Consider the following 22,756-nt stretch of genomic DNA (forward strand, 5'->3'; position numbering starts at 1 on the left):
TAGCATTTTCTATGTCAATTTGTGTGTCATTTACTTGTCGCAAAATGTCCACTTGCTTTTACATCACTGGTAGAACATGTTGTGTTTTGCAAGTGCCATGCATAGTTGTCTATGACTTATGTGTTATTTGATATGTATTATTATCTACTATGAAGCCATGTATGAGTGCTTTTTCAATCTCAACATGTGTCAAACAAAAAATTCGGGTAAGATCGTAGAGCTTGGTCTGCTCAATATTTCATTTTGGGCTAATTTTGACCTCTGTTTCAACTACAGCCAGGTCTGCACATGCAATTTTATCATTTTGTGCAAAAGTTTTGTTAGTATCAATTATTGCATAACAGGTCCCATACAGTCTATTGCGGGTTGTGCTATGTAGCACGTGTTGGTATCACTCAATTTCTCCTCAATTTGGACAGTTCTCACATCTGGTGCATGCATTTTCCATGGCTAACAACACATATGTGTTCAAGATGTTTGCTGCTGAAGATAGATTGGATGGGGACAACTACCCTATGTGGGCTTACATGATGCAACATGTACTTGTATCAAAGGGCATTTGGAACATTATGCAGGGCATTGATGTACATCCTGGCACTGTGGATGTAGGCGATGTTGAGGATGCTCCAGGTTTTGCTGTCAAGGTTGCTGCTGTCAGAGCTCTTTTTCCTACGATTGAGAAGGCTCATTGGGATGTAAGAGATGCACTAGCTCATGCATTGATTGCATTGTCTATGAAGTGCACTGTCACTCCTCACTCCGTTCAGCAAAATCTACAAAACAGGCTTGGGATATTCTAGCAAGTCTTTATGCAAGCGGCAATGAGGCTTCGCAGTTGGAAAGATTGTGCTTACTGCTGTAAATGGCAGTTCTTTCACACTTGTTGATGCATTGTATGTACCTGGATCAAAAAGAACCTTTTGTCTGTATCTACACTTGCTAGACTTGATCTCATAGTCAAATTTGTGGATGATACAAGTTGTAACCTTTTCTTTCAGCACTATAACCAACAAGAATACATTTGACAACCTTATCATCCAATTTTTTGCGTTGTGTTTGTGGCACCAAAGCATATGCCAAACAGCCAAAAACACGCATGTGCTCAATAGATGGCTTTCTATCATTCCATGCTTCATATGGAGTCATAGACTGCAACACTTTTGTAAGACTCCCGTTAAGTACATAAGTGGTACATATGATGGCCTCAAGCCAAAACAATTGCGGCAAAGCTAGACTTTTGACCATACATCGTGTCATTTTCATAAGTGACTTTTTTTCCTCTCAGCAACACCATTTTGCTGAGGTGTATAAGGCACTGTATATTGATGTTTTATCCCACAACTAGCCAGAAACATATTAAATTCATGAGATATATACTCCTCCCCTTGATCAGAATGGAGGGTGTCCATAGTACATTTTGAGACATTTTCAGCCATAGCCAAAAATTGTTTGAAGCACATAAATACTTTGGACTTAGCTTTCAATGGATATACCCATGCATGCCTGGAGTAGTCATCAATGAAAGTCACAAAATACAAGTAATTTCCCAAGGACAGAGTTTGCATAGGCCCACAAACATCACTATGCACAAGTTGCAATCTGCATGTAGCACGAACTGACCCATCCTTTAGAAACTTAGCACGCTGCATTTTATCCAAAATACAGCCTTCACAAACATGTTTGACAAGCACTTCAAGAATTGGCAAAGAAGCAACCATATCAAATTTTTGCAAACGCAACAAACTGGTAAAATTCAGATGCAGAAAACGTGCATGCCACAGTTTTGCATTGGAAACAGCCCTTAAATCTGCAATTGCATTTGCAAAAATTTTTCCACACTTGTCATACAAAGTGAGCTTATACAACCCACGACACAAAAGGCCAAATGCAACAATTTCATCACCAAAACTGAGATCATGAATTGTACATCTGTCATCCACAAACAAAGCGTATTCTGGTTTCACAAGATGTTGTGTTTATGGAAGATTCTGTTCAGCTCTTGCTGTCATGTACTAGAGACAATAATGTAAACTCACAGGGCATTTATGACACTTTGTTGCCTCTTTTCAGTGGTGGAAGTATGAATGTAAATTCCAATGAGGCAAATGTATAGCCTATGGGGGTTTCTGAAAATGTTACAGATCAATCTATTACTGATGCAGATGTACATGATGTACTTGATGACGAAAGGGCTGAAAATGAGCAGGCTAGAGGTATGCCAAGTTGAAATGCAAGCCAGATGGTGAGATTGATCGCTATAAGGCTCGACTTGTTGCAAAGGGTTATGCACAGCAAAAAGACATAGATTATGAAGAGAATTTTTCTCCCACTTGTCGTATGAATACTGTGTGTTTTGTATGTGCATTGGCAGCTCATTTTGGTTGGGATGTACATCAATCAGACATTGTTACTGCTTTCTTGAATGGTGTCATATTTGAATAAGTTTATGTAACGTAGCCTCGTGGTTTTGTCAAGAAAGGACAAGAGGATAAGGTGTGCAAATGTAACAAGGCTTTGTATGGGTTGAAGCAATCTCCTCATGCTTGGTATGAGAAGGCTAACACTCATTTGGTCACACGAGGCTTTTGTAACAGTCCAACAGAAAGCACACTGTATGTAAAGTGTGTGGGTGATGTACTTCTCATTGTGGTTCTTTATGTAGATGATTTGTTGATCACTGGACCAAATGAGAGACATATTGGTGAATTTAAGGCTGATCTGAATGCTACTTTCAAGATCAAAGATTTGGGGTTGTTGCATCATTACTTGGGTATATAGTTTAAGCAGTGTGATGGTGGTATCACCTTGTGTCAGAAAAGCTACATAGATACATTGCTATATAAGTTTGGACTTGAGGATTGCAAACCTATTGCCACTCCCATGGAAACAGGTTTGACGTTGAGTCTACATGATGCTGGTGATCTTGCCGATGTCACTCTTTACCAAACTGATGTTGGATGCCTCCTTTATGTGCAACACGAGGCCGGATATTCAATTTGTAGTTTCACAGGTCAACAGATTTATGCATAGCCAAGGGTCTAAGCATTGGCAGGCAGTTAAGAGGAGTTTTTGCTACTTGGGCTGGTTGTTATGACACACAAGTGTCCACAAGTGGTTTTTGTTTCATGCTTGGCAGCTCATGTATTTCATGTTTTTGAGAAAGAATCAACCTATTGTGGACACTTCCAGTTGTGAGGCTAAGTACAGGGTAGTCTTCATAGCTACGATTGAGTGTGCATGGCTTAGACGCCTTATGAATGATTTGGGTGTTGGACAAGACATTGCCAACATCATCTACACTGAAAGTTAGAGTTTATTGGAAATTGCAAGGAACCTAGTTTTTCATGCTCGCGCAAAGCACGTTGAGGTGCATTACCACTATGTCAGGGAGAGGTTGTCAATAGGAGAGATCAGCTTATCTTATGTGCGAATGCAGGGCAACTTTGTAGATCTTTGTACAAAGGCATTGTCTCGTGTGAAGTTCAAATCTTTTCGCAAAGCTTTGGGCTTGCTCCCCTTTGTGGAATGATGTTGTTCTCACAGCATGGCACTTCTGTTTTACTCTTTGTGCCAGCTCTTGTTCATGGCATCACTCCCAGGGGGGATTTGCTACCATATACATGTGGTAGTGATGTGTGTGAACACACTAGGACCGTCGGGGAATTTTCCCCCTCTTTAGGAGGTTTTTTTCCCTGTGCATTCTATATACACCCATCACTCTAGGGATATCTATCTTTCCATTGCACACTAAGTAATACACTCTCTGTTGTGTGCCTTGGGCTTCCTTTGCCTTCTCCAACTTGTGTGTGTTTCCCTACAACCCTAATTCCAATAGCTTTTTGAATGCATGAGCATTACCTTCTTTTTTTATAGGCCTAAATCTATGTACATAGCTCCTTTTCTTAGTTGTCCCATCTCTGATATCATAGTCACTAGCCATGGCATCCTGCTCTTTGCCATTTTGAGTATGAAGAAGAAGACCTAGTTCTATATTGGTGATACCTCCTTTCAAAACTATTTTTATTGTATCTAAGCTATCAAGGGAATCTCCTAGTTCTTCCATGAGGGGTTCTTGAATACCCTCAATGGGAGAAGAACATCATGTTTCTTTTATCAAGGGTTCACCATTCTCAAATGTGAGCTGCCTAATACGCCAGCTTACCATATCCAAAACTTGAAAGATCACTTTCATGTGGATGCAAAGACCCTTCCACAATGACACCCAAGCTACTCTCACCTAGTTCACAAAGTTTATAGCCTCATATGGGTGGACCAACAATACCACTCCATTACCAAGTTTTGTAGATCTATTGTTAGACTAAAGGAAGACTCTATTCTCTTTCCAACTATCTCTGTCTATCAAGCCATCTCCTTGACCAACAAGAAAATCCTCATCTACTGTGTTAGATTTGCCTATGTCCATAACAATATTATTCAATGGCCATTTGATGATGCTTCCAACCAAGTTCTTGAGACATGGTTCTTGTATCCATTGTGATGAATGGAATCAAGAAGGTGTCATAAAAAATTTCTAGTACATGTAGCACCACACATGTTGCGCCAATCAATTCAAAACCACAATTTTGAGATGCATCAGTGGAATGAATAACCCAGCAAGTCTTTCTTGTGGAACCATCAACAAGAAACACTGAATCACCTTATTTGGGACTCTGAAATTTCTAAGAAAATCAAGGGATGTTAGTAAAATTGAGTGTTTGAACATAGAACTCAAAATGTAATACATTCCCAAGCTACACTAGCAATTTTTCCAAAAGCTTGCATCCCGTCCAATTAAGCAAAGCTACATCGACTCAAACCATGGAAGATGGTAGGAGGCTTTTGAGACTAGATGTACATTTAAGTGCTATAAATCTAAAGTTGAAAAGAGTTGCAAGATGGAGCCTAAGTTACAGGCACCCATGGAGTTTGGTAGGAGGATTGAACTGATGATGGAGCCTAGATGTACATGTAAGTGCTAGAAATATATAGCCGACAAGAGTTGCAAGATGGATCCCAAGTTACATTGAATCAACCCCTTGAGGATGTCAAGAGGCTTGAGCTCAAGTTTGAGCATAGATATACATCTAAGTGCTAGAAATTTAAAGCTAACAAGAGTTGCAAGATGAAGCCTAAGTAACATTGATGCGCCCATGGAGTTTTTTAGGAGAGGCTTTAACCGATGTTGGAGCTTGGATGTACATCTAATTGCTAGAATATATAGTTGACAAGAGTTTCAAGAGGGTTCCCAAGTTACATTGAATCAACCCTGTGCAGGATGGTAGGAGGCTCTAACTCAAGTTTGAGCATAGATGTACATCTAAGTGCTAGAAATCTAAAGATGATAGGAGTTTCAAGATGGAGCCCAAGTTACATTCAATCACCCATGGAGTTTGGTAAAAGGTTTAAATTGATGTTGGAGCCTAGATGTACATATAAGTGCTAGGAATCTATAGCTAGCAAGAGTTGCAAGATGGAGCCCAAGTTACATTGAATCAAACCATGGAGAATGGTAGGAGTTTTGAACCCAAGTTTGAACCTAGATGTACATCTAAGTGTTAGAAATACTTAGTTGTTGACAAGATTTTCATAATGAAGCCCAAGCTACATGGATACCACCATGGAGTTTGGTGGGTGAGCATTTTTGTGTTAAAATGATGCTTAAAACTTAGAAACAGCCCAAACTTTTAAGTTCTTTAAAGCATGACAAAATCACAAAAGGTATCTCATATGGAGGTTTAATAGAGCCTTCCTAGCATAAATTTTTTGGAGTAGATAAAAATAAAATGGATTATATGGTTATTGAAAATCCACTAGACTATTTCAGAAATATGTAACAATGGTTTCTTCCATCTTTCAAATGAAGACAAGAAAATAGAGATGAAGATAACATCACTCAAGAAGAACACGTACTACCCACTATTGTTGGAGAGATGAAGACAACAAAATAGAATATGAAGATAACATGACTCAAGAAGAACAAGTGCTACCCACCATTGTTGGAGAGACCCAGTTTCATAAAGGCAATGGTGTATCTACTCAAGCCATTGTAGAGCGAAAGAAATATTGTTGCACAAACCTCTCAAAAACCTTCAAATGACATGACTAAAGGGAGTGAGAACATGCTACCCACCGTTGGAGAGACCTATATTCATGAAAGAAACACTAGGAATAGTGAATAGGAGATGGTGGTGGTACAACATCAAAGTAATTTTGTTGTTAAAAAATCTCCAAAACCTTCAAACGACACTAACAACATGCAGAGGGTAGTGAGAAGAAGGATGAAGCCAACAAAGAGCTCCAAGTTACTATTGCAACCAAGGAGGTACAAGACAAAGTTGACGAAGGGATAAGAAAATCTCCACAAAATACAAACAAAGTCCAAAGTATTCAAGGAAGGGAGCAAGGGATTGAAGGTGGTGAGAAAAACAAAAGTACATATTTTTCCAATGTGATTAGTGTAGATATGGCCCTTTTTGGGAGCTAATCTAAAATTCTATTATGTTGTCTTTGCAGATGCAATTGACATTCAAAATCATGGATCAAGTGTGCAACAAGTAGACATCAACATTGAGGAGCTACATTCACATGCACACAAACATAGGCCACTTGGAAGCTTATATTCTTTTGAGAGAGATGGAGATAAACTAGTATTTCAGTCTTCCCATATCAATAGAGAAATGCAATCACTTTTAGGAGACGTCATTATAGATGAGTATGAGACATAAAGAGTTCTACCAAACATCGAGCGAACTTATCCGAGCAAGCTAAAAACCGAGCAAAGTTATTAAGCGACTTGCTCAAGTATATGTATACTTCTTCTCTAGAAAGAGCTTTCTCTAAACCCAAACAATAAACGTCAGCACCATTGCTAGTTATGGTGCTAGCCTCTCTCTCTCTCTCTCTCTCTCTCTCTCTCTCTCTCTCTCTCTCTCTCACACACACACACACACACACACACACACACACACACACACACACACACACACACACACATACACACAATAATTGTTTAATCAATAATTAATTGGTAAACATAAATAGCCATTAAAGCCTACAAAACTTTACTATACATTTGTTTGCTTATTCCTTTGTCAATAACACAACATTGTGGGCAGCAATGCTACTATTCTCTCCTAAGCTATCCACCTTGTCATGGGTATTGGCCTTGATATTAACTACAGAAAAATCTATGCCAAGCAGCTCATAGAGGTTCAACTTTATGGCCTCCTTATGGAGACTCAAATTTGGCCTTCATAATATGAGGTTGGCATCCAAATTGCACATCACATCCCGCTTCATGCATCAATTGAACAACTTCTTTCACAAAGATTGAAGATGTGGCTCCTTTCCATTTCGGATCATTCTTTGAAAAAATCTAGTAGATGTCAGGAAGGTCATATTTTTTGTGGCAAAATTCAATATCTTTTGAGCTTGTGTCTATTCAAGATAAGGTGGTATGGAGATCTTGCTAGCTGAATGAGGGAAAGAATTGCATTGTATCAACAACGCACTGTTTTGCACACCATAGGGACTTGCCAAACCAAGAGCTGCCATGTCCAACCACCAAGAAGAACGCAACCAGTGTGTGTGTGTGTGTGTGTGTGTGTGTGTGTGTGTGTGTGTGTGTGTGTGTGTGTATATATATATATATATATATATATATATATATATATATATATATAATACAAAACATCTTTACAACAAAATGTCGAGCTTGGAGAATCTCCATGAAAAAATCTTTACACTCCGAGAGATCATAGCTAACTAGATCTACTTTCTTCTCCACCTTATCTTTTTTTGCTCTCTCTTCAACTTAGCTGACATTGTGGAACTCTCCTTTGAGGAGGGTTGACAACATTCTAGGCAAGCCAGTCGTCTGGGTGCACAGGGGCATTCCAGTGACATTGGACGTGGGAGAGAATCCTGGCGAGCTCGTTGTCGGTAGAATGAAATGATTTGAGCCCATATTGCACACACTGTGAGAGAAAAGGCATTTTATATGCTGTTGAAGCAAGATGATTGTTCGCCAGAATGCCAATGTCTGGTTTACTTTAAGCTTGAAGTAGTTATGGAAGACAAACCCGTGATCTCTCTCTCTCTCTCTCTCTCTCTCTCTCTCTCTCTCTCTCTCTCTCTCTCTCTCTCTCTCTCTCTCTCTCTCTCTCTCTCTCTCTCTCAAAAGAAGAAACTCTCTGAAGGAGTCCGCGCCACACACACACACACACATGCGCACGCATCAAGCATGCGCACGTGCATACACACACAGTCTCTCTCTCTCTCTCTCACACACACACACACAGTCTCTCTCTCTCTCTCTCTCTCTCTCTCTCTCTCTCTCTCTCTCTCTCTCTCTCTCTCTCTCTCTCTCTCTCTCTCTCTCTCTCTCTCACATGTCATATGCACGATCACATATGGCCGTGTTCAAGACTCATCTGCTGGGACGGCCGATAGTGGTGTCGATGGATCCTGAGCTCACCAAGTTTCTATTGAGCAACGACGAAAAGCTAGTGCAGGGCTATTACCCAAAGGTGTTCAGCAGGATCCAGGGGCCAGCGCTTACCCTCCAAGGGGCCAGCCATTGTGCATTGCACGAGCTGGCCAATCTCAGCGTCAGCTCTAGCACTGTGCAAAAGCTGCATGTGGAGACAGTGCAAGAGCATTTCTTGACTTCTCTCGAGTCCTGGCGACACCAAGCTGCTGTGCTTGATGCCCAACATGATTTCAAGGAGGTATAACTGCATCATTTTAGTCGGAGAGAGAGAGACAGAGAGAGAGACAGAGAGAGAGATCAGAGAGTGATATGTAGCCGCGCGTTCGTCAAGCTCAACCGTCACGCAGCTGCTGCCATGGCCAGTGATGAAGCTCATCCCCCTCATGTATTGCAGAACAAGTTCTTGTAGCCGTGCGCTCGTCAAGCTCAATCATCATGCAACTGCAATGTCTTGTTTAGTTTAAGCTTGAAAAAAAGATGAACCCGTGATCTCTCTCTCTCTCTTTGAAAAAAAACTCTCTGAAGGCGTGGATTCCTTCAGAGAGTTTTTTTTAGAGAGAGAGAGAGAGAGAGAGAGAGAGAGAGAGAGAGAGAGAGAGAGAGATATGTAGCCGTGCGCTCGTCAAGATTAATCGTCATGGAGCAGCAGCCATGGCCGGCGACAAAACTCATCGCCCTTGTGTATTGCAAAACAAGTCGTACTTCGATTGATGCTCTCGACTGCTTGGCTAAATGCTTCAATGCTACTTCGAAAAAATTAGGCTCCCCCAAGAAGGAGCTTGCCTTCCTGCCAGCATTTGTCAATTTCAGCTTAAGTGCATTACATCGATGTCGTCGTCGTTCTTGCTGACTAGGAATGTGTGGACAACAATAATAATAGACCTTGTAATATTGCATATTGACACTCTTTCTATACGGTTTTTTCAAAAATATCTTATCAATTATGTAATCAGTTTCCTTTTCAAGCTCTATGCTTATATATGAGAGAGAGAGAGAGAGAGAGAGAGAGAGAGAGAGAGAGAGAGAGAGGGGACTTCATCTTCATTCTTTCCAAATCCCTCCTTCCATGTGCCTTCACAATCATGTAGGCCCTATCTTTACCCTTCATGTCATCATTATCAGCATGATCTTCATCACCTCCCCGGCTCGTGCCCACAAAGCCCTCGTTGATAAGGGTCTCGTCTCCGCAACTCGCCTTGAAAACTCAAAAAGAGGACTCAAAAAATTCTCAAAAAGAGTCCACTCTAACATGGACTCCTTTATCTGGTCGTTGATGAAAATGACTACGATTGACCTTCTTGCCTTAGCTAGTGTAACTCCAACAGGCTTCTAGCCTTTTCTTGCCCAACCTTGTCGCTACATGACACGTGAAGGCATTAATGGTGGAGGTTTAATTTGTCGTTGATCAAACTTGGTCTTGCAAAAATACTAGCACTCCCCCTACGTCACGGATGCCCTTCGACCTCTAGATGTCCTACCTCGAGGCACTCTATCTTAACCACCTAGGCTAGCACGTGTCCCTGAGCATGATGCGAGGTCATATGTATAAAAGTCTTGCCCCCCTATTGTGGCGATCCAACATCCTGGATCTCTCTTGTCTTGTAGATTGAGGCACATTTGTTGATCCCTTTACTCCACCCCCATATCACTTATAGACGTGGCTTGCCCAACCAAATCCAATGAATGGAGACACTCATATTTGCCTTTCCTAGCCAACAACTGTAAGGTCCCTCCCTAAACCCTAGAGCCATTCATAACTTTTCAGCCTAGAAAATAATTTAGAAAAAGCAAGACCGACAAAGAAGTCATGCGGACAACGAGACTTTACTCCAGAATGAAAAGACAAGGATATTTTGGATAAGAAATTACGTCGTCCCTATATTTTTCCAAAAAGATTAAGATTATGTTTATACTTCCTCGTGAAGATCCGCGTGGGAACTGATCTAGATCGAGAACTAGGAGAAAAAGGGACTAACTTAATTGAAAGATAAAGTTATGAGATAAGAACTAAGAAGAAAAATTGGGGTCCAATAGCATTAGAAATAGGGTCCAATAGCATTTGAGAAGAGAATTTGGGGTCCAATAGGAATTGAGAAGAGAATTGGGGTCCAATAGGAATTGAGAAGAGAATTACACCTACTTTTTTCTTATATAAGCACCCCCTCTCCTTTGTATTTTGGGACATATTGCTAAGCTACTTGCATACTTACCATGCTCAAGACTATGTTTAAGTAACTCAAGGTTTCCATTAAACCTTGCTCTTGCTCTCTCCCTCTCTTGAAGGCCAAACCCTTGAGGGTTTTGTCTTCACCACAAATCCCTTCCTTCCTCCTTGAGCCTCACATCTCTTCAAGAAGGACTTCAACCCTACTTCCCTCTTGCTTAGAAGAGGTAATCTTCATTTCTAGTAAGATCATAAATCCATGTGTTTTAATACTAGGAAGGTTTATGTGCATCATTTTTAGGTTTTAAGCTTTAATGGAAACCTTGCAATTAGGCTAAGTGATAAGAGTATCTATGCATCATAAAGCTAAGCTTCAAAGATAGATTTGCACTTGTAAGCTAAGCTTTAATAGTGACTTTTCACTTAGATGTAAGCTTTAGTGACTACCTTGCATTTTAGGTTTTAAGCTTTAATGGAAACCTTGCAATTAGGGTAAGTGATAAGAGTATCTATGCATCATAAAGCTAAGATTCAAAGGTAGATTTGCACTCGTAAGCTAAGCTTTAATGGTGACTTTGCACTTAGATGTAAGCTTTAGTGACTACCTTGCATTTTTAGGTTTTAAGCTTTAATGGAAACCTTGCAATTAGGGTAAGTGATAAGAGTATCTATGCATCATAAAGCTAAGCTTCAAAGGTATATTTTCACTCGTAAGCTAAGCTTTAATGGTGACTTTGCACTTAGATGTAAGCTTTAGTGACTACCTTGCATTTTTAGGTTTTAAGCTTTAATGGAAACCTTGCAATTAGGGTTAAGTGATAAGAGTATCTACGCATCATAAAGTTAAGCTTCAAAGGTAGATTTGGACTCGTAAGCTAAGCTGTAATGGTAACTTTTCACTTAGATGTAAGCTTTAGGATTACCTTGCATTTTTAGGTTTAAGCTTTAATGGAAACCTTGCAATTAGGGTCAAGTGATAAGAGTATCTATGCATCATAAAGTTAAGCTTCAAAGGTAGATTTGTTCTTGTAAGCTAAGCTTTAATGGTAACTTTGCGCTTAGGTGTAAGCTTTAGTGACTACCTTGCATTTTTAGGTTTAAGCTTCAATGGAAACCTCGCAAATAGGTTAAGTGCTAAGAGTATCTATACATCATTAAGTTAAGTTTCAAAGGTAAGTTTTCACTCTTAAGCTAAGCATTAATGATAACTTTGTACTTAGGTGTAAGCTTTAGTGACTACCTTGCATTTTTAGGTTTAAGTTTTAATGGAAACCTCACAAATAGGTTAAGTGCTAAGAGTATCTATACATCATTAAGTTCAGTTTCAAAGGTAGGTTTGCACTCTCAAGCTAAGCATTAATGATAACTTTGCACTTAGGTGTAAGCTTTAGTGACTACCTTGTATTTTAGGTTTTAAGCTTTAATGGAAAGCTCGAAAACTCATAAATTATAGGATGACCTTCTAGATTCCTAAAATGGAAAGCTAGGTACCATAAGAAAAGAGTAATCGTCTAAGCTCGATAGAAGTAGTTCAATTTTTGGTATTGAAGAGTACTTCTAAAGTTTTCAATTTCAAGTTTGTTTGCAAATACGGGATGGGGGAGATAGGGAATAACTTCGCGGAATTGATCTCCGTGTTGTTTGAACCGAAAAATCTACAAGCTTCCATGGAGATGCCCCATGGATGGCAAAGGATTACAAAAACCTAGGAATCGATAAAACGGGGATTGAACTTAAAAAGTTGGCATTTCCGAAGAGACATTAACCATCAAATGCCTATGGCAAAAACTCGCTTGTATTTTCTAAACAAACTTGACTGGTAGATAATTAATGAAAGTAGGAATTAAGGTTGATAAATGAATGAACCTGGAAATTACCAACTAGGAGTTAAAAGGAATCTCGAGAGGTGATAGGGATAGCCCATTGCAAAACATAGATTTAATTAGGAGTTTTGAAGATTGTCTGGAAATGACCGGGAACCAAGATGGATCTTCTTGCGGTCAATTTGATTGAAAGGCCGGCCCATTGAGAGGATTCTCTTGGGGAACTTGTCGAAGATTGGCCCTTTTCGGCTAGGGTAACGTAACCGGCAAGTTTTTATACCTAGGTCATTCATGCCCGAGGGATAAGGGATGAATGGGTTTGTTTTATTTTTGCCCAGCCGGGTGAAGTACCCGCGGTATCTTATTGGAAATCGGCCATAATCCGGGTATGGCCTGATGCCAATAGTTGGCTGAGAAGGTTATTCTCAGGGAGGATGATGTGAATTTAATTAAGGAAATTTGTTCGACTTGGTTGCTTAAAAAGGAACTGGAAAGGCTAGGAATATAGGGGCTATCCTTTGCATCTGTCACCAGATGGTGCTATACCTCTCGAAATAAAATGCTTAGGAAGGAATGATTAAATTACTTGATGAGCCTTTCCCAAACACTTAATTCTGGGAATATTGTGAAGGTGTTGCCATTTTGATGGCTATAACCAATTATCTTGGCCTGAATGGGGAGGCAAGATGAATTGGTTGAAACTAAATGTGTTGCATGATTAGTAATAAAACTAGATACAAGCTAATTATAGCAAATAAAGGAAAGAAAATGAATAAAAAGTTTCTAAATAAAGATCTGGTGGGAACAACCAGATGAATTTTCCTGAACGAGAGTATGCAACAGATTGCATGCTGCTTGTTGTTTGATGATGTCTGATAGACTGTTGTCTTCCTGATTTCGTAGTAGTTAAGTACTACCTCGGGAAGGGATTTTCATGAAATGGTTCGGTGGGTGGGCGGATCCGGAGGGTCAGATGGCCGGATGTTGATTTAAAACTTTTATGTTAAACGCTAGGACTACGTGGGATAAAAATGGGTAATCGGGGACGAGCGAGACTAGGTAGGATTGCAAGATCCCTCTTCTTAGGGGAAAGTGATAACTGCCGTGTCTGCTTGTCAGGAAAAAGGGGTTATCACCATGAACCAAGGGAGAACAAGAAAGCAAGAGCAGATCCTCAAGTTAAAGATAAAGAGAATCAAGACTAAGGACCACGATTTTGGGTGCGGAAAGTTGTCGAGGACAGATTGATTATGAGAAGCTGATAGAATCATTGAATGAAGGGATGTACCCCCTTGGGTTGGCAATCGAGATAGGCCGCAGTCCTGTCTGAGTGCCGGTGTGCCGGTCCCAAGTGGGAGGGATACCTGAAGATAGATCTACATCATACCCTGGAACGGTCTGGAGGACTGAGGGAGCTGAGTAGGGTCGAGTCTGGGTATGGTCCTCACATTGGGTTGGCGTTCGAGATAGACCGGAGTCCTGTCTGAGTGTTGGTCCCAAGTGGGAGGGATACCTATAGATAGATCTACGTCACTCCCTGGAACGGTCTAGAGGACTGAGAGAGGTGAGTAGGGTCGAGTCTGGGTACGGCCCTCACAACAACATTGTGTCAAATCTGTACGTTGTAGCAGTCAACAACCCAGTCACCCCTTGGAGGGGGGTACCCTATGGGGTGCTCAGACAAGTGCGCAGTAGGATTTCACTTTGTTCAAATTTTACAAAATAGAGTAAAACCTAATAGGGGTGGGACAACTCTACAAGGTAGTGGAGAGGCTCCAGCATGAGGACAACAGACATGTTAAAGGAAGCTGAGGAGTGGATCCTAGTTGTTGCATATAAGGGGACCACAATCTTGTAAGAGTCGCACGTGAAGGGAGGGGAAGATGTTGAAGCCCTGTGGGCATGGCAGATTATGCTACGGTCGAGAAGGTAGAGATGTTGATGATGGTGAATGTGTCGATCGAATTACCGTAGATGCTACTGCATCCAGCTCATTGAACCTTTTGATCACACGAATTGTATGTGCACTTGTGTCGCTAATGTTGGACGGCCTCTTCGTTCACTTTTGTAGTAGATCAAACCTTCCTGCAACATTCACAACAAATGTGGCACTCTTCCATTTCTTCAAGCTGGGCCATTGATAACTAAGTGAATTGGTAGATGGACTGATGCGACACTCAACTTCACACACACACACACACACACACACACACACACACACACACACACACACACACACACACACACACACACACACACACACACACACACACACACACACTTGCCCAAGCATCTACCATGGATTGATTATCTATGACCAGGAGCCATGCTTTGGAGGAGGTGTTTAGGGACAATGATAGATAGATAATATGTAGTTTGATGCTAAATGTTTCCTATTATGATTTAAGTTCATATGTATCTTGTTGGGTTTTGCTTGTTTTTATGATTTCTCGGAAAGGTTTGCTCGGAATTTGAAATTCCCCAGACATAAATAAATGTGTGCAATTTTCAATTGTGTTATTGGAAATATATGATCTCTTTTTATGAGATTTATAATAAGTACAAAACCTTATATTGTTATCATTCTTTTGTATCATATGCAAAAAATATTGCTCATGCAATCATCATAAAGAAACATGCACTCATTCTTGATCTTAATGGGATTTTTACTCCAACAAAGAAGACAAGAGGCTGGTTATGGCACAGGTGCCATTTTTTATCCTATGTTAGTTGATGCAAAGACAGATGGCATTGTTGCAAATCCTATGGAAGTTGATGCTAGCACATATGTTTTTGTTGATGGTAATGTAAATGATGCTAGCATAGATGCCATTATTGATGCAGTTGATTCCATAGTTGATGTAATTGAGGCTATGGGTATAGATGCAATTGTTGGGGATACGAGAGGTATGGTTGAGGAGGTCGTCATAAATATCAAAGCTGGAATAGGTAAGACAGTGGGTAAAAGTGATGTCACTACCCATGCCAAGATTGATTGTCCAAGTATTTCTCTTGACCTTGTAGATAGAAATGGTCCTTCAAGTACCCAAGACGATGCAGATACGTCTATATCTACGACTGTGTGGGCTCTAAATATGTTTGGGAGGAAAGAGAGGATAAAGCCACTTCTAGTAATTCCACTACAAGTATTTCCATTACCTATTGTGTCTTCTAATGATGATGAGTGAATATAAAAGATTATTGTTGGCAGATACGTCGCGACGGATGTCAGCACAGCGAGAACTCACCTAACAAGATTTGTCAGCTAAGGACGAAGCTCGACCCGTAGGTGCGTGGAAGCAAGCATAGGGTGTCAACCTACACTCGACCGACTCTCAACTAATTCCTACAGAGGTCTCTACCCAATGTCTAAGCTACAGCCTTCAGGAGTGCATGAGAGGAGATTTCCTACAACGCTTCCAAGCGCCAAATGCCCAACAAACGGTCTCGAAACGCCATAGAACTTTAAGGAGACCCTACTAACGCCAATAGGTCGCTCTCCCTAAGATCCATGAACCAAAATCCCAACCCTAAACACCTGGTGCAAAATCACGTAGGATGTCAGGCCGAAATTTGCAGGTCGTCATTTCCAAAAACTAAAGTGTCTAATGTGTAGATCTACTCAATGCGAACACGTGGATATGTTGAAATGCAAAAAAGGATAACGTATGCTCACCGAATCACCAGATGAAGCTCGCGGGTGGAGCTCGCAAAACTAGACCGTACGCCCGCAATGTAGGTATTGGCGCGTAGCTCTCGTCGGGGGCAACACGCTGCACTTCTCCGCACTCGATTCCGACCACCGGTGCACACGTAGCATCAAGATGAAACTCTCACTCTCTCTCTCGTACATAGTACACTCACTCACAGACAGAACTTTTTAAAATGACAAAGGTTTTTTCATTAAGGTCAAAAAGTGGTATAAATACCTTACAATCTCAAACCCTAATGTTCCAAACTAACCATCTACTCAATCTAAATGTCAAAAATGGGATACAATCTGGAAGCTTCTGTAAGCCCCACTATTTACAAAGGTGAAATGTCGGTTTTTCTCAATAAATAAATAATTACAAAAAATAGTATTCCGCCGAGCTCTATAGGGTGTGTCCCACTGCTAACACTTCCCCCCTCCTTGTTCATGTCGTCCCCGACATGGCTGTTGAGCTGCTTCTTTAGCGTAGGCTTTCTCTCATCTTGAGAAGGGACTCATATCTAGCATGTTGAGCTAGTAGCGTCGGGCCGAATATGTCTGTGCTGATTGTGAAGAAGCCGGTGTAGAAGGCTTCTTCAAAGGCCTGGAGGTGATAAGATGGCAAAAACATAATCCTTTGATAAAATGCATGTATCACCTCGTGAGAAGGCTGACCAGACAGATCGTATGCACATCTGTATGTATCTTGAAAGAAGAAGATATTGTCTGTCGCCTAGCCTGGTTTGAATGTTTCGAAGACTGCCAAAAGGGTTTTACATATCTTTCTCATCATGATGCAAGATAGGTCAGGCGAGCCAGTGAACAATTTGATGGCGCCCGTTAGGGTTTTCACCATGTATTGCTCACTTATTCTCTCGCCTGCCTTCAAGCCTGGCAGCTTCGGGTAATTTAGCCAAGTGGATTGACTTCTCTGCAACAACTCGTGGGCTTTCCATGTCCTCATCCTTGGTAGAGGGCAGAAACTGAGGTTATCTCTGATCACTTTAGGTGCCTCTACCAGATGGATTAGATATTGAGAATACTTTGTCAGCGATGCCTTTCTCCACCTGGGCTGAGAGTCCACTATCAGCTTGACTCCTTCAGGTTTGGAGATATCTGCTTTGTACAATGGCACTGTTGGCTCCTCTTTTATTTGTTTGTTGATTGTGGCAGCTTCATATTTTAGCAGAGGATATGGGAGAGATGGCTGTAGCCATTCACGCCGAAGGTTGCTGGCATCTATCTTTTGAATAGTCATCGACTTAAACACCCTTTGCTCCCACTCCAATGATTCTCTGGCTGTGTCTTTGACTGCCGCTTTTATGGCCTTTTGCAGCTTCTCTTCTTCTTCTTGTGTCAGATCTTGTGGCTCTTGTGGGGGTCCCACCAAGGTTTCCTCTTGCATGGTGGTGTCCACTGGATCTGACACATTCTCTATGTCAATACCCTCCATGGCTGCTGGCCTGGTGCTAAACTGATGCTCTTCTATTCTGCTAGCCTCTCAGCTCTTCTATTTGCTTCTCAAGTGTCTTCTTTTTCTCGTCTGCTTGCTCTCCCATGTTTACTAGGAGGTTGTTTAGATCTGCATTTATCTTTTCCGCCTCTTCGAGCTTTCTCATGATGTCTTCTAGCTCATTCTTCATGGCCTGATTTTCTTCTTCTAGGTGGTTTTGCATTACCATAGACCCCTCGGCCAGCATTAGCCTTTGCCGCTTCTCCAATGTTAACTCCTTTTGGAGCTCCTTCATTTGTTCTTCATATAGCTCATTCTCTGAAGTGGTGCCAGTCGAGCTAGTAGCTCTGACTCTGGCAGGAGATGCCCACAGCCTTTGGATGGTTTGATCTTTGACTTTCATCTGATCTTTCAGCTTGATTACTGCATCCTGGCTCGCTTCATGCTCTATCTCTGCCTTTTCTTTGGCATTCCTCAGGGTTTCCACTTCTTTGGACTCTTCAGCAAGTTGTAGAGTCAGGTTGTCCCTTTCTCTCTCTGCATCTGTCAATGACTTGTTGATTTTCTTGTATTCTCCTTCCGCTCTTTGAAGCTTGTTTTCTGCTGCCTGGTTTTGTCGTTCCATCTCCTGGCATCTTTGTAATGCCGTGGCCAGACTGGCTTGTAGCTCTGTTTGTTTCTTTATATGCTCTTGGCCCAATTTTTGTAGTGAGTTGACTTCAACCTTGATCTGAACTTCATTGGCTTTGAGATTGTCAATCTCACATTCTCTGGGCACTGATCTTGCCCTGAGCCCGCCGGCTTAGCTTGTGCATCACCACATCCCAGTCATTGGTCGGTGGCTGTAGGTCCATTGTATCAGTGGCCATCTCTTTCAGTTCCACTAACCGCAGGCTCTGCATCTGTTCCTTGGGTCTTGTGCTTGCCAACTCAAAGGCCACAGTGGCTGCCTCTTCTCGTGAATAACCCGTAGCTAGTAGATCAAGAAATATTATGAAGTTCTTTTCTTGTGGATCTAACTTCTCCTCTTTCGCTTCAGCTTCTTCTTTCCACTCTTGCTCTTGGCTCTTCTCTTGCTTTGAATCTTCTTGTTCATCCTCCTGTTGTTGGGTTTGTGGAGGGCTAAGGGGAGGTGGTGATGGCGGTGGGCTGGACTCTCGGCTTGACGGTGGAGTTGGTGGCTTTTTCTTGAAATCCCTATCCTCCTTTGTCTTTCTCTCTCTTTCTTGGCCTTCCTGCTCTTCTAGCAGTTGCCGTCGTACTTCATCCACTTCTTCTTCTGTAAAAGGGACATTAGGGATATTCTCTGTCCTATCATGTAAAATCTCAAATTTTTTGATGTAGTCTTCAAACCGATCTCTGTGCACCCTTCGGGATGATCCCGACATGGCTTCTAGGGAGGTTTTCCACAGCTCGCTTAGATCTCCCTTGAGTGCTCTTTCGGCTCTGAAGCTTTCCATTAGTCGCTCTAGCCATGCTGCTTTTTGTGATTTGGTTTCTTTGATCGGCACTTGTACACTTTCCTTCTTTCCTTTCTTCGGCTCCGGTGGCTCTTCTAGCACGGTTTCTAACCAGCGATTCAAACGTGTGGAACTCTGGGTGCCCTGGGAGGTTCTTCTTCTTTATCTTCTTTGAGCTTTAGCCAATCATTCTGTGAAGGAGGTTTAGGCCAGTTTCCCTTGGCATGCAGTGCTCCATAAACCACTTATGTTATTAGCTCACCAGGTACAATGTAGGTGGGATTTTTGTTCCCCATCTTCACCAGGTTGTCATGGATGTAGGCAACATAATTGATCACTTTTGGCTTGCTCTTCTGCATTGCCTAGGTGAAGGCGGTAGCAATGGCTCCAGGCGGCATTATGTACTTCTGTGGCCGCTTTGTACACATGTGGAAGTACTGGTTGTAGAGTTGGCTCATGATAGCCACTTTTGGGTTTGCAATGTCTTCAAAAGTGTAGTTGTTCTTCTTTTTGGAGTACACCTTGACTTCATCTCGGCGCTTTGTCACACTATCTCCCTTGTTGGAGATGTCAAGAGCGGCTGCCACCACCCTCTCTATGATGACAATCATGGTATTCGGCTTGCCTTGCAGATCAGTGACTATGGCCAGTGACTATGGCCACTCCATCTTCTTTGATAGTGGTTACAAATTCCCACACTCTTTGATGTCAATCCCAGCTGGCAAAGCTTCAAAGTAGTTATGGAGATCTATCTTCTCTAGGTAATCTCCCATCTTGCTTCTGACAAACTCATTGAGCTCCTGTGGTATCATGGGTAGCTCTACTGCATTTCCTTCAGGATCTTTGAACACGCCTTGGTAGATCTTCAAATCATATGACTCTAGCAAATCATCCTGAATCCATGTGTTGGTTGGCTTCAGGGTTCCTTCTGGGATCACAAATGGCTCTACTTCTTCCAAGTAGTCTTTTATTGTCATTCTCTTCTTCTTTGCCGGTGATTTTGCGGCTGCCATGGATCCTGTTGCACTCAGTAGTCCAAAGTTAGCGTTTTTTCCATATCAGCTGATAAACTGAGTTCTAACTATCCAAATGACTTGACCATTGAAAATAAAACTTAAAAGGAACTAGGGAAACTCTGCATGTGCTCACAGTATCATTCTGGCAAAAAATTATCATTTAGACATCCTACGCGTAGGATGTCTATTTCATCAGTTTTTGGTGAAACTTGGCAGGGTGGTGGCCCTTGACGTGTGGAACATGGCTATGTGATTGGAATTGGGTTTGGTCATCAAAAAGTGCATTTTTGGGCAGATTCAGGCTTTAGGCTCACAAATTGGTAGGATGTCCTCAACAGGTGGAAAATGATATTCAAATGGGTTGAAATTTGACATATGAGCTTCTTGCGCCATGGTAATGGCTCCCATGAAGTCATTCCTTGCACAGAAGGTCAAAATCACACTTGAGACATCCTATGCGTAGGATGTCTTTTTCATCAAAATGGCTTGAAATTGGTTCTGTTGGTAGCTCTTGGCATGTGGAACATGGCCCTGCTCTTGGATTTTGATTTGGACAAGAATTGGTGTTGGTAAGACCATGTGTAGTGTTTTTGGGCTCAAAAAATGCATCTTGGAGGTGTTGGGGGCCAAAAGTGATGGGAATGGCTTGAAACTTGATATATGAGCTTATGAAGGTGTTATAGAGAGATCTGGAACTCAAAAATGCAAGCTGGGGGCCAAAAATGTCATTTAGACATCCTACGCGTAGAATGTCTATTTCATCATTTTTCACATATGACTACACAGATAGCTTGGCAATATGCTCATGAGTATATTATGCAAGTTTCATGTGATTTGGACAAGTTTTGGTAGATCTATGGCTCATTATTGCCTCTATGTCCTGACTTTCCGTCTTTTGGTGCACATGAGGTCAATTTTTGTCCAAATGTGATGAAACTTGGTGGCTAGCTTGTACAGGCTATTCAGAAGCTGTGTGTGATGACAGATGTTGGGGTTGGTGCTACTGGTACCTGCTATGAGCCCCCTTGAGTCCCTTTTAAGCATTATTTTAACAAAAACGTTAAATTGATAGAAAGAAACTCCCTGTGTGGATTTCAGAGCCTTCGAGTCATTTTCTGACTCTTGGAGTGCTTTTTGGCGATGAAATTTCTTGATGTTGGTCTCCATAGCTTCACAGTCCCTTGGGGATCCTTGCCATATGGTTTTTGTCGACTTTGGCTTCACCGGAGCTCTGTTTGGCAATTTGTCGCTCTGGAAGCACCTGTGGTTGCGTTTTCATGTCTTCGATGACTTGTGGTGGTCTACCACCATAGGACTTGGTTGTTGATGGTCTAGGAAAGCCGCTCGTGAAGTTTGGTGGCAAACGGACATGCGGTTTGGCCGCGAGAGCTATTTGATGCTTTGTGTGTCTGATGTCGTTTCCGAAGTTTAGTGTGCTTCGGGTCACCTTATGGCCATGTGGGCTATATAGACTTGTCGAGCATGTAGAGATGCTCTTACCCATGAGTTTTGGTAGCATTTGGGCTGTCATAATAATCAATATCTAATTCTCCTAAATGATTTTCTCATATTAAACTGATCATTTAATGTGGGGAAGTGCCAGGGGAGAAAAGGCTAGAATATTGGTTAAGCTAGCAGACCGGCCACAGTAGGGATCCAAAGGAGGTAAAATAGGGATCCAAAGGGGGCGCCATCTTCAAAAGAGCCATGTGCAACAATGGGCTAAAAAGACCCTAAGGTTCAGCCCATTAAGACTTCCAAAATGCTAAGGTTCCAAAATTCGAAGGTTGTGTCCAAAGGGTTAAAGCTTAGGGGGGAATTGGATGCTTTGTGTGCTCTCCAAAGTCAACACATATCCCTACATGGGAGGGGGTGAGCCCTTCTTCTAGGGGATGAGAGAGAAAGCCACACACACACACACACACAGGCTCCCTTTACACAAAGGGAATGAGGGACACATGTCAGCTCCCTAGGCCAGATGCCCACAAGGTGTGCCTAGTTTCTATTGGATGACCCTTGAAGTGGACCAATGAGAATTAAGCTAGAGTAAATCTAGTTTAATTAATTTAAAAACATTTAATAAAAGAAACCAATGAGAATTAAGTCTCCTAGAAGACTATTGGGCAGTCTCACAAGGGGTCCAATGAGCATTCAGGAGCCCAATGGCTTGCCTGATTCCTATTGGCCAGGAGGCAAAGGGGTCCAATGAGAGTTTAGTTTAATTATTTAATTACCTAAAGCTCTCACAAAAGGGGAAAGGGGGGCACATGTCAGAAGGCTATCACTTATGCTGCTTAATAGTCATTGGCTTGACTTGGGGAGAGCCAATGAGGGCTCATCAAGAGCAAATAGCAAGAGGGCTCGCCCAAGAGAGAGAGGGGGCTGATTTTTGCAGGGCATTATCACACACACACACACTCACACAATCTCATATGTGAGGAAAGAGAAGACTATCTCTTCCCAAGCTTTAATGGAGAGCTCATCACCTACTCCAAGCTTATGAGATAGAAGCCTACATCAACACACTCTTGGCATGTGGATGCAAATCCAACCAAGAGCCAAGCTTCAATGCATGCTCATCTCCTCTACCAAGCTAATTACTAAGCTAAGCTATGCTAATATGAGTGATTATGTGAGGAGATGTACATCTTTCTCACA

At 41.8% G+C, this 22,756-nt stretch overlaps 1 protein-coding gene and 1 pseudogene across 1 annotated transcript; one reads left to right on the forward strand and one right to left on the reverse strand.

Annotated features, from left to right (window-relative positions):
• Positions 1 to 7,080: 7,080 nt before the first annotated feature.
• LOC147438500 (2-C-methyl-D-erythritol 2,4-cyclodiphosphate synthase, chloroplastic pseudogene) lies at positions 7,081 to 7,583 on the reverse strand (annotated as a pseudogene).
• An 876-nt stretch (positions 7,584 to 8,459) lies between these two features.
• On the forward strand, positions 8,460 to 8,735 carry LOC147438501 (uncharacterized). Its single transcript, XM_086484540.1, has one exon. The coding sequence runs from the start codon at positions 8,460 to 8,462 to the stop codon at positions 8,733 to 8,735; it is 276 nt and encodes a 91-aa protein (XP_086340666.1).
• Positions 8,736 to 22,756: the final 14,021 nt, after the last annotated feature.

Source organism: Adiantum capillus-veneris, chromosome 16, assembly GCF_014529385.1.
Source record: "Adiantum capillus-veneris isolate H3 chromosome 16, ASM1452938v2, whole genome shotgun sequence".
In the NCBI taxonomy this organism is placed as follows: Eukaryota; Viridiplantae; Streptophyta; class Polypodiopsida; order Polypodiales; family Pteridaceae; genus Adiantum; species Adiantum capillus-veneris.

Coding starts and splice junctions, on each gene's coding strand:
- LOC147438501 (XM_086484540.1), top strand. CDS start 8,460: ATGGATCCTGAGCTCACCAAGTTTCTATTGAGCAACGACGAAAAGCTA.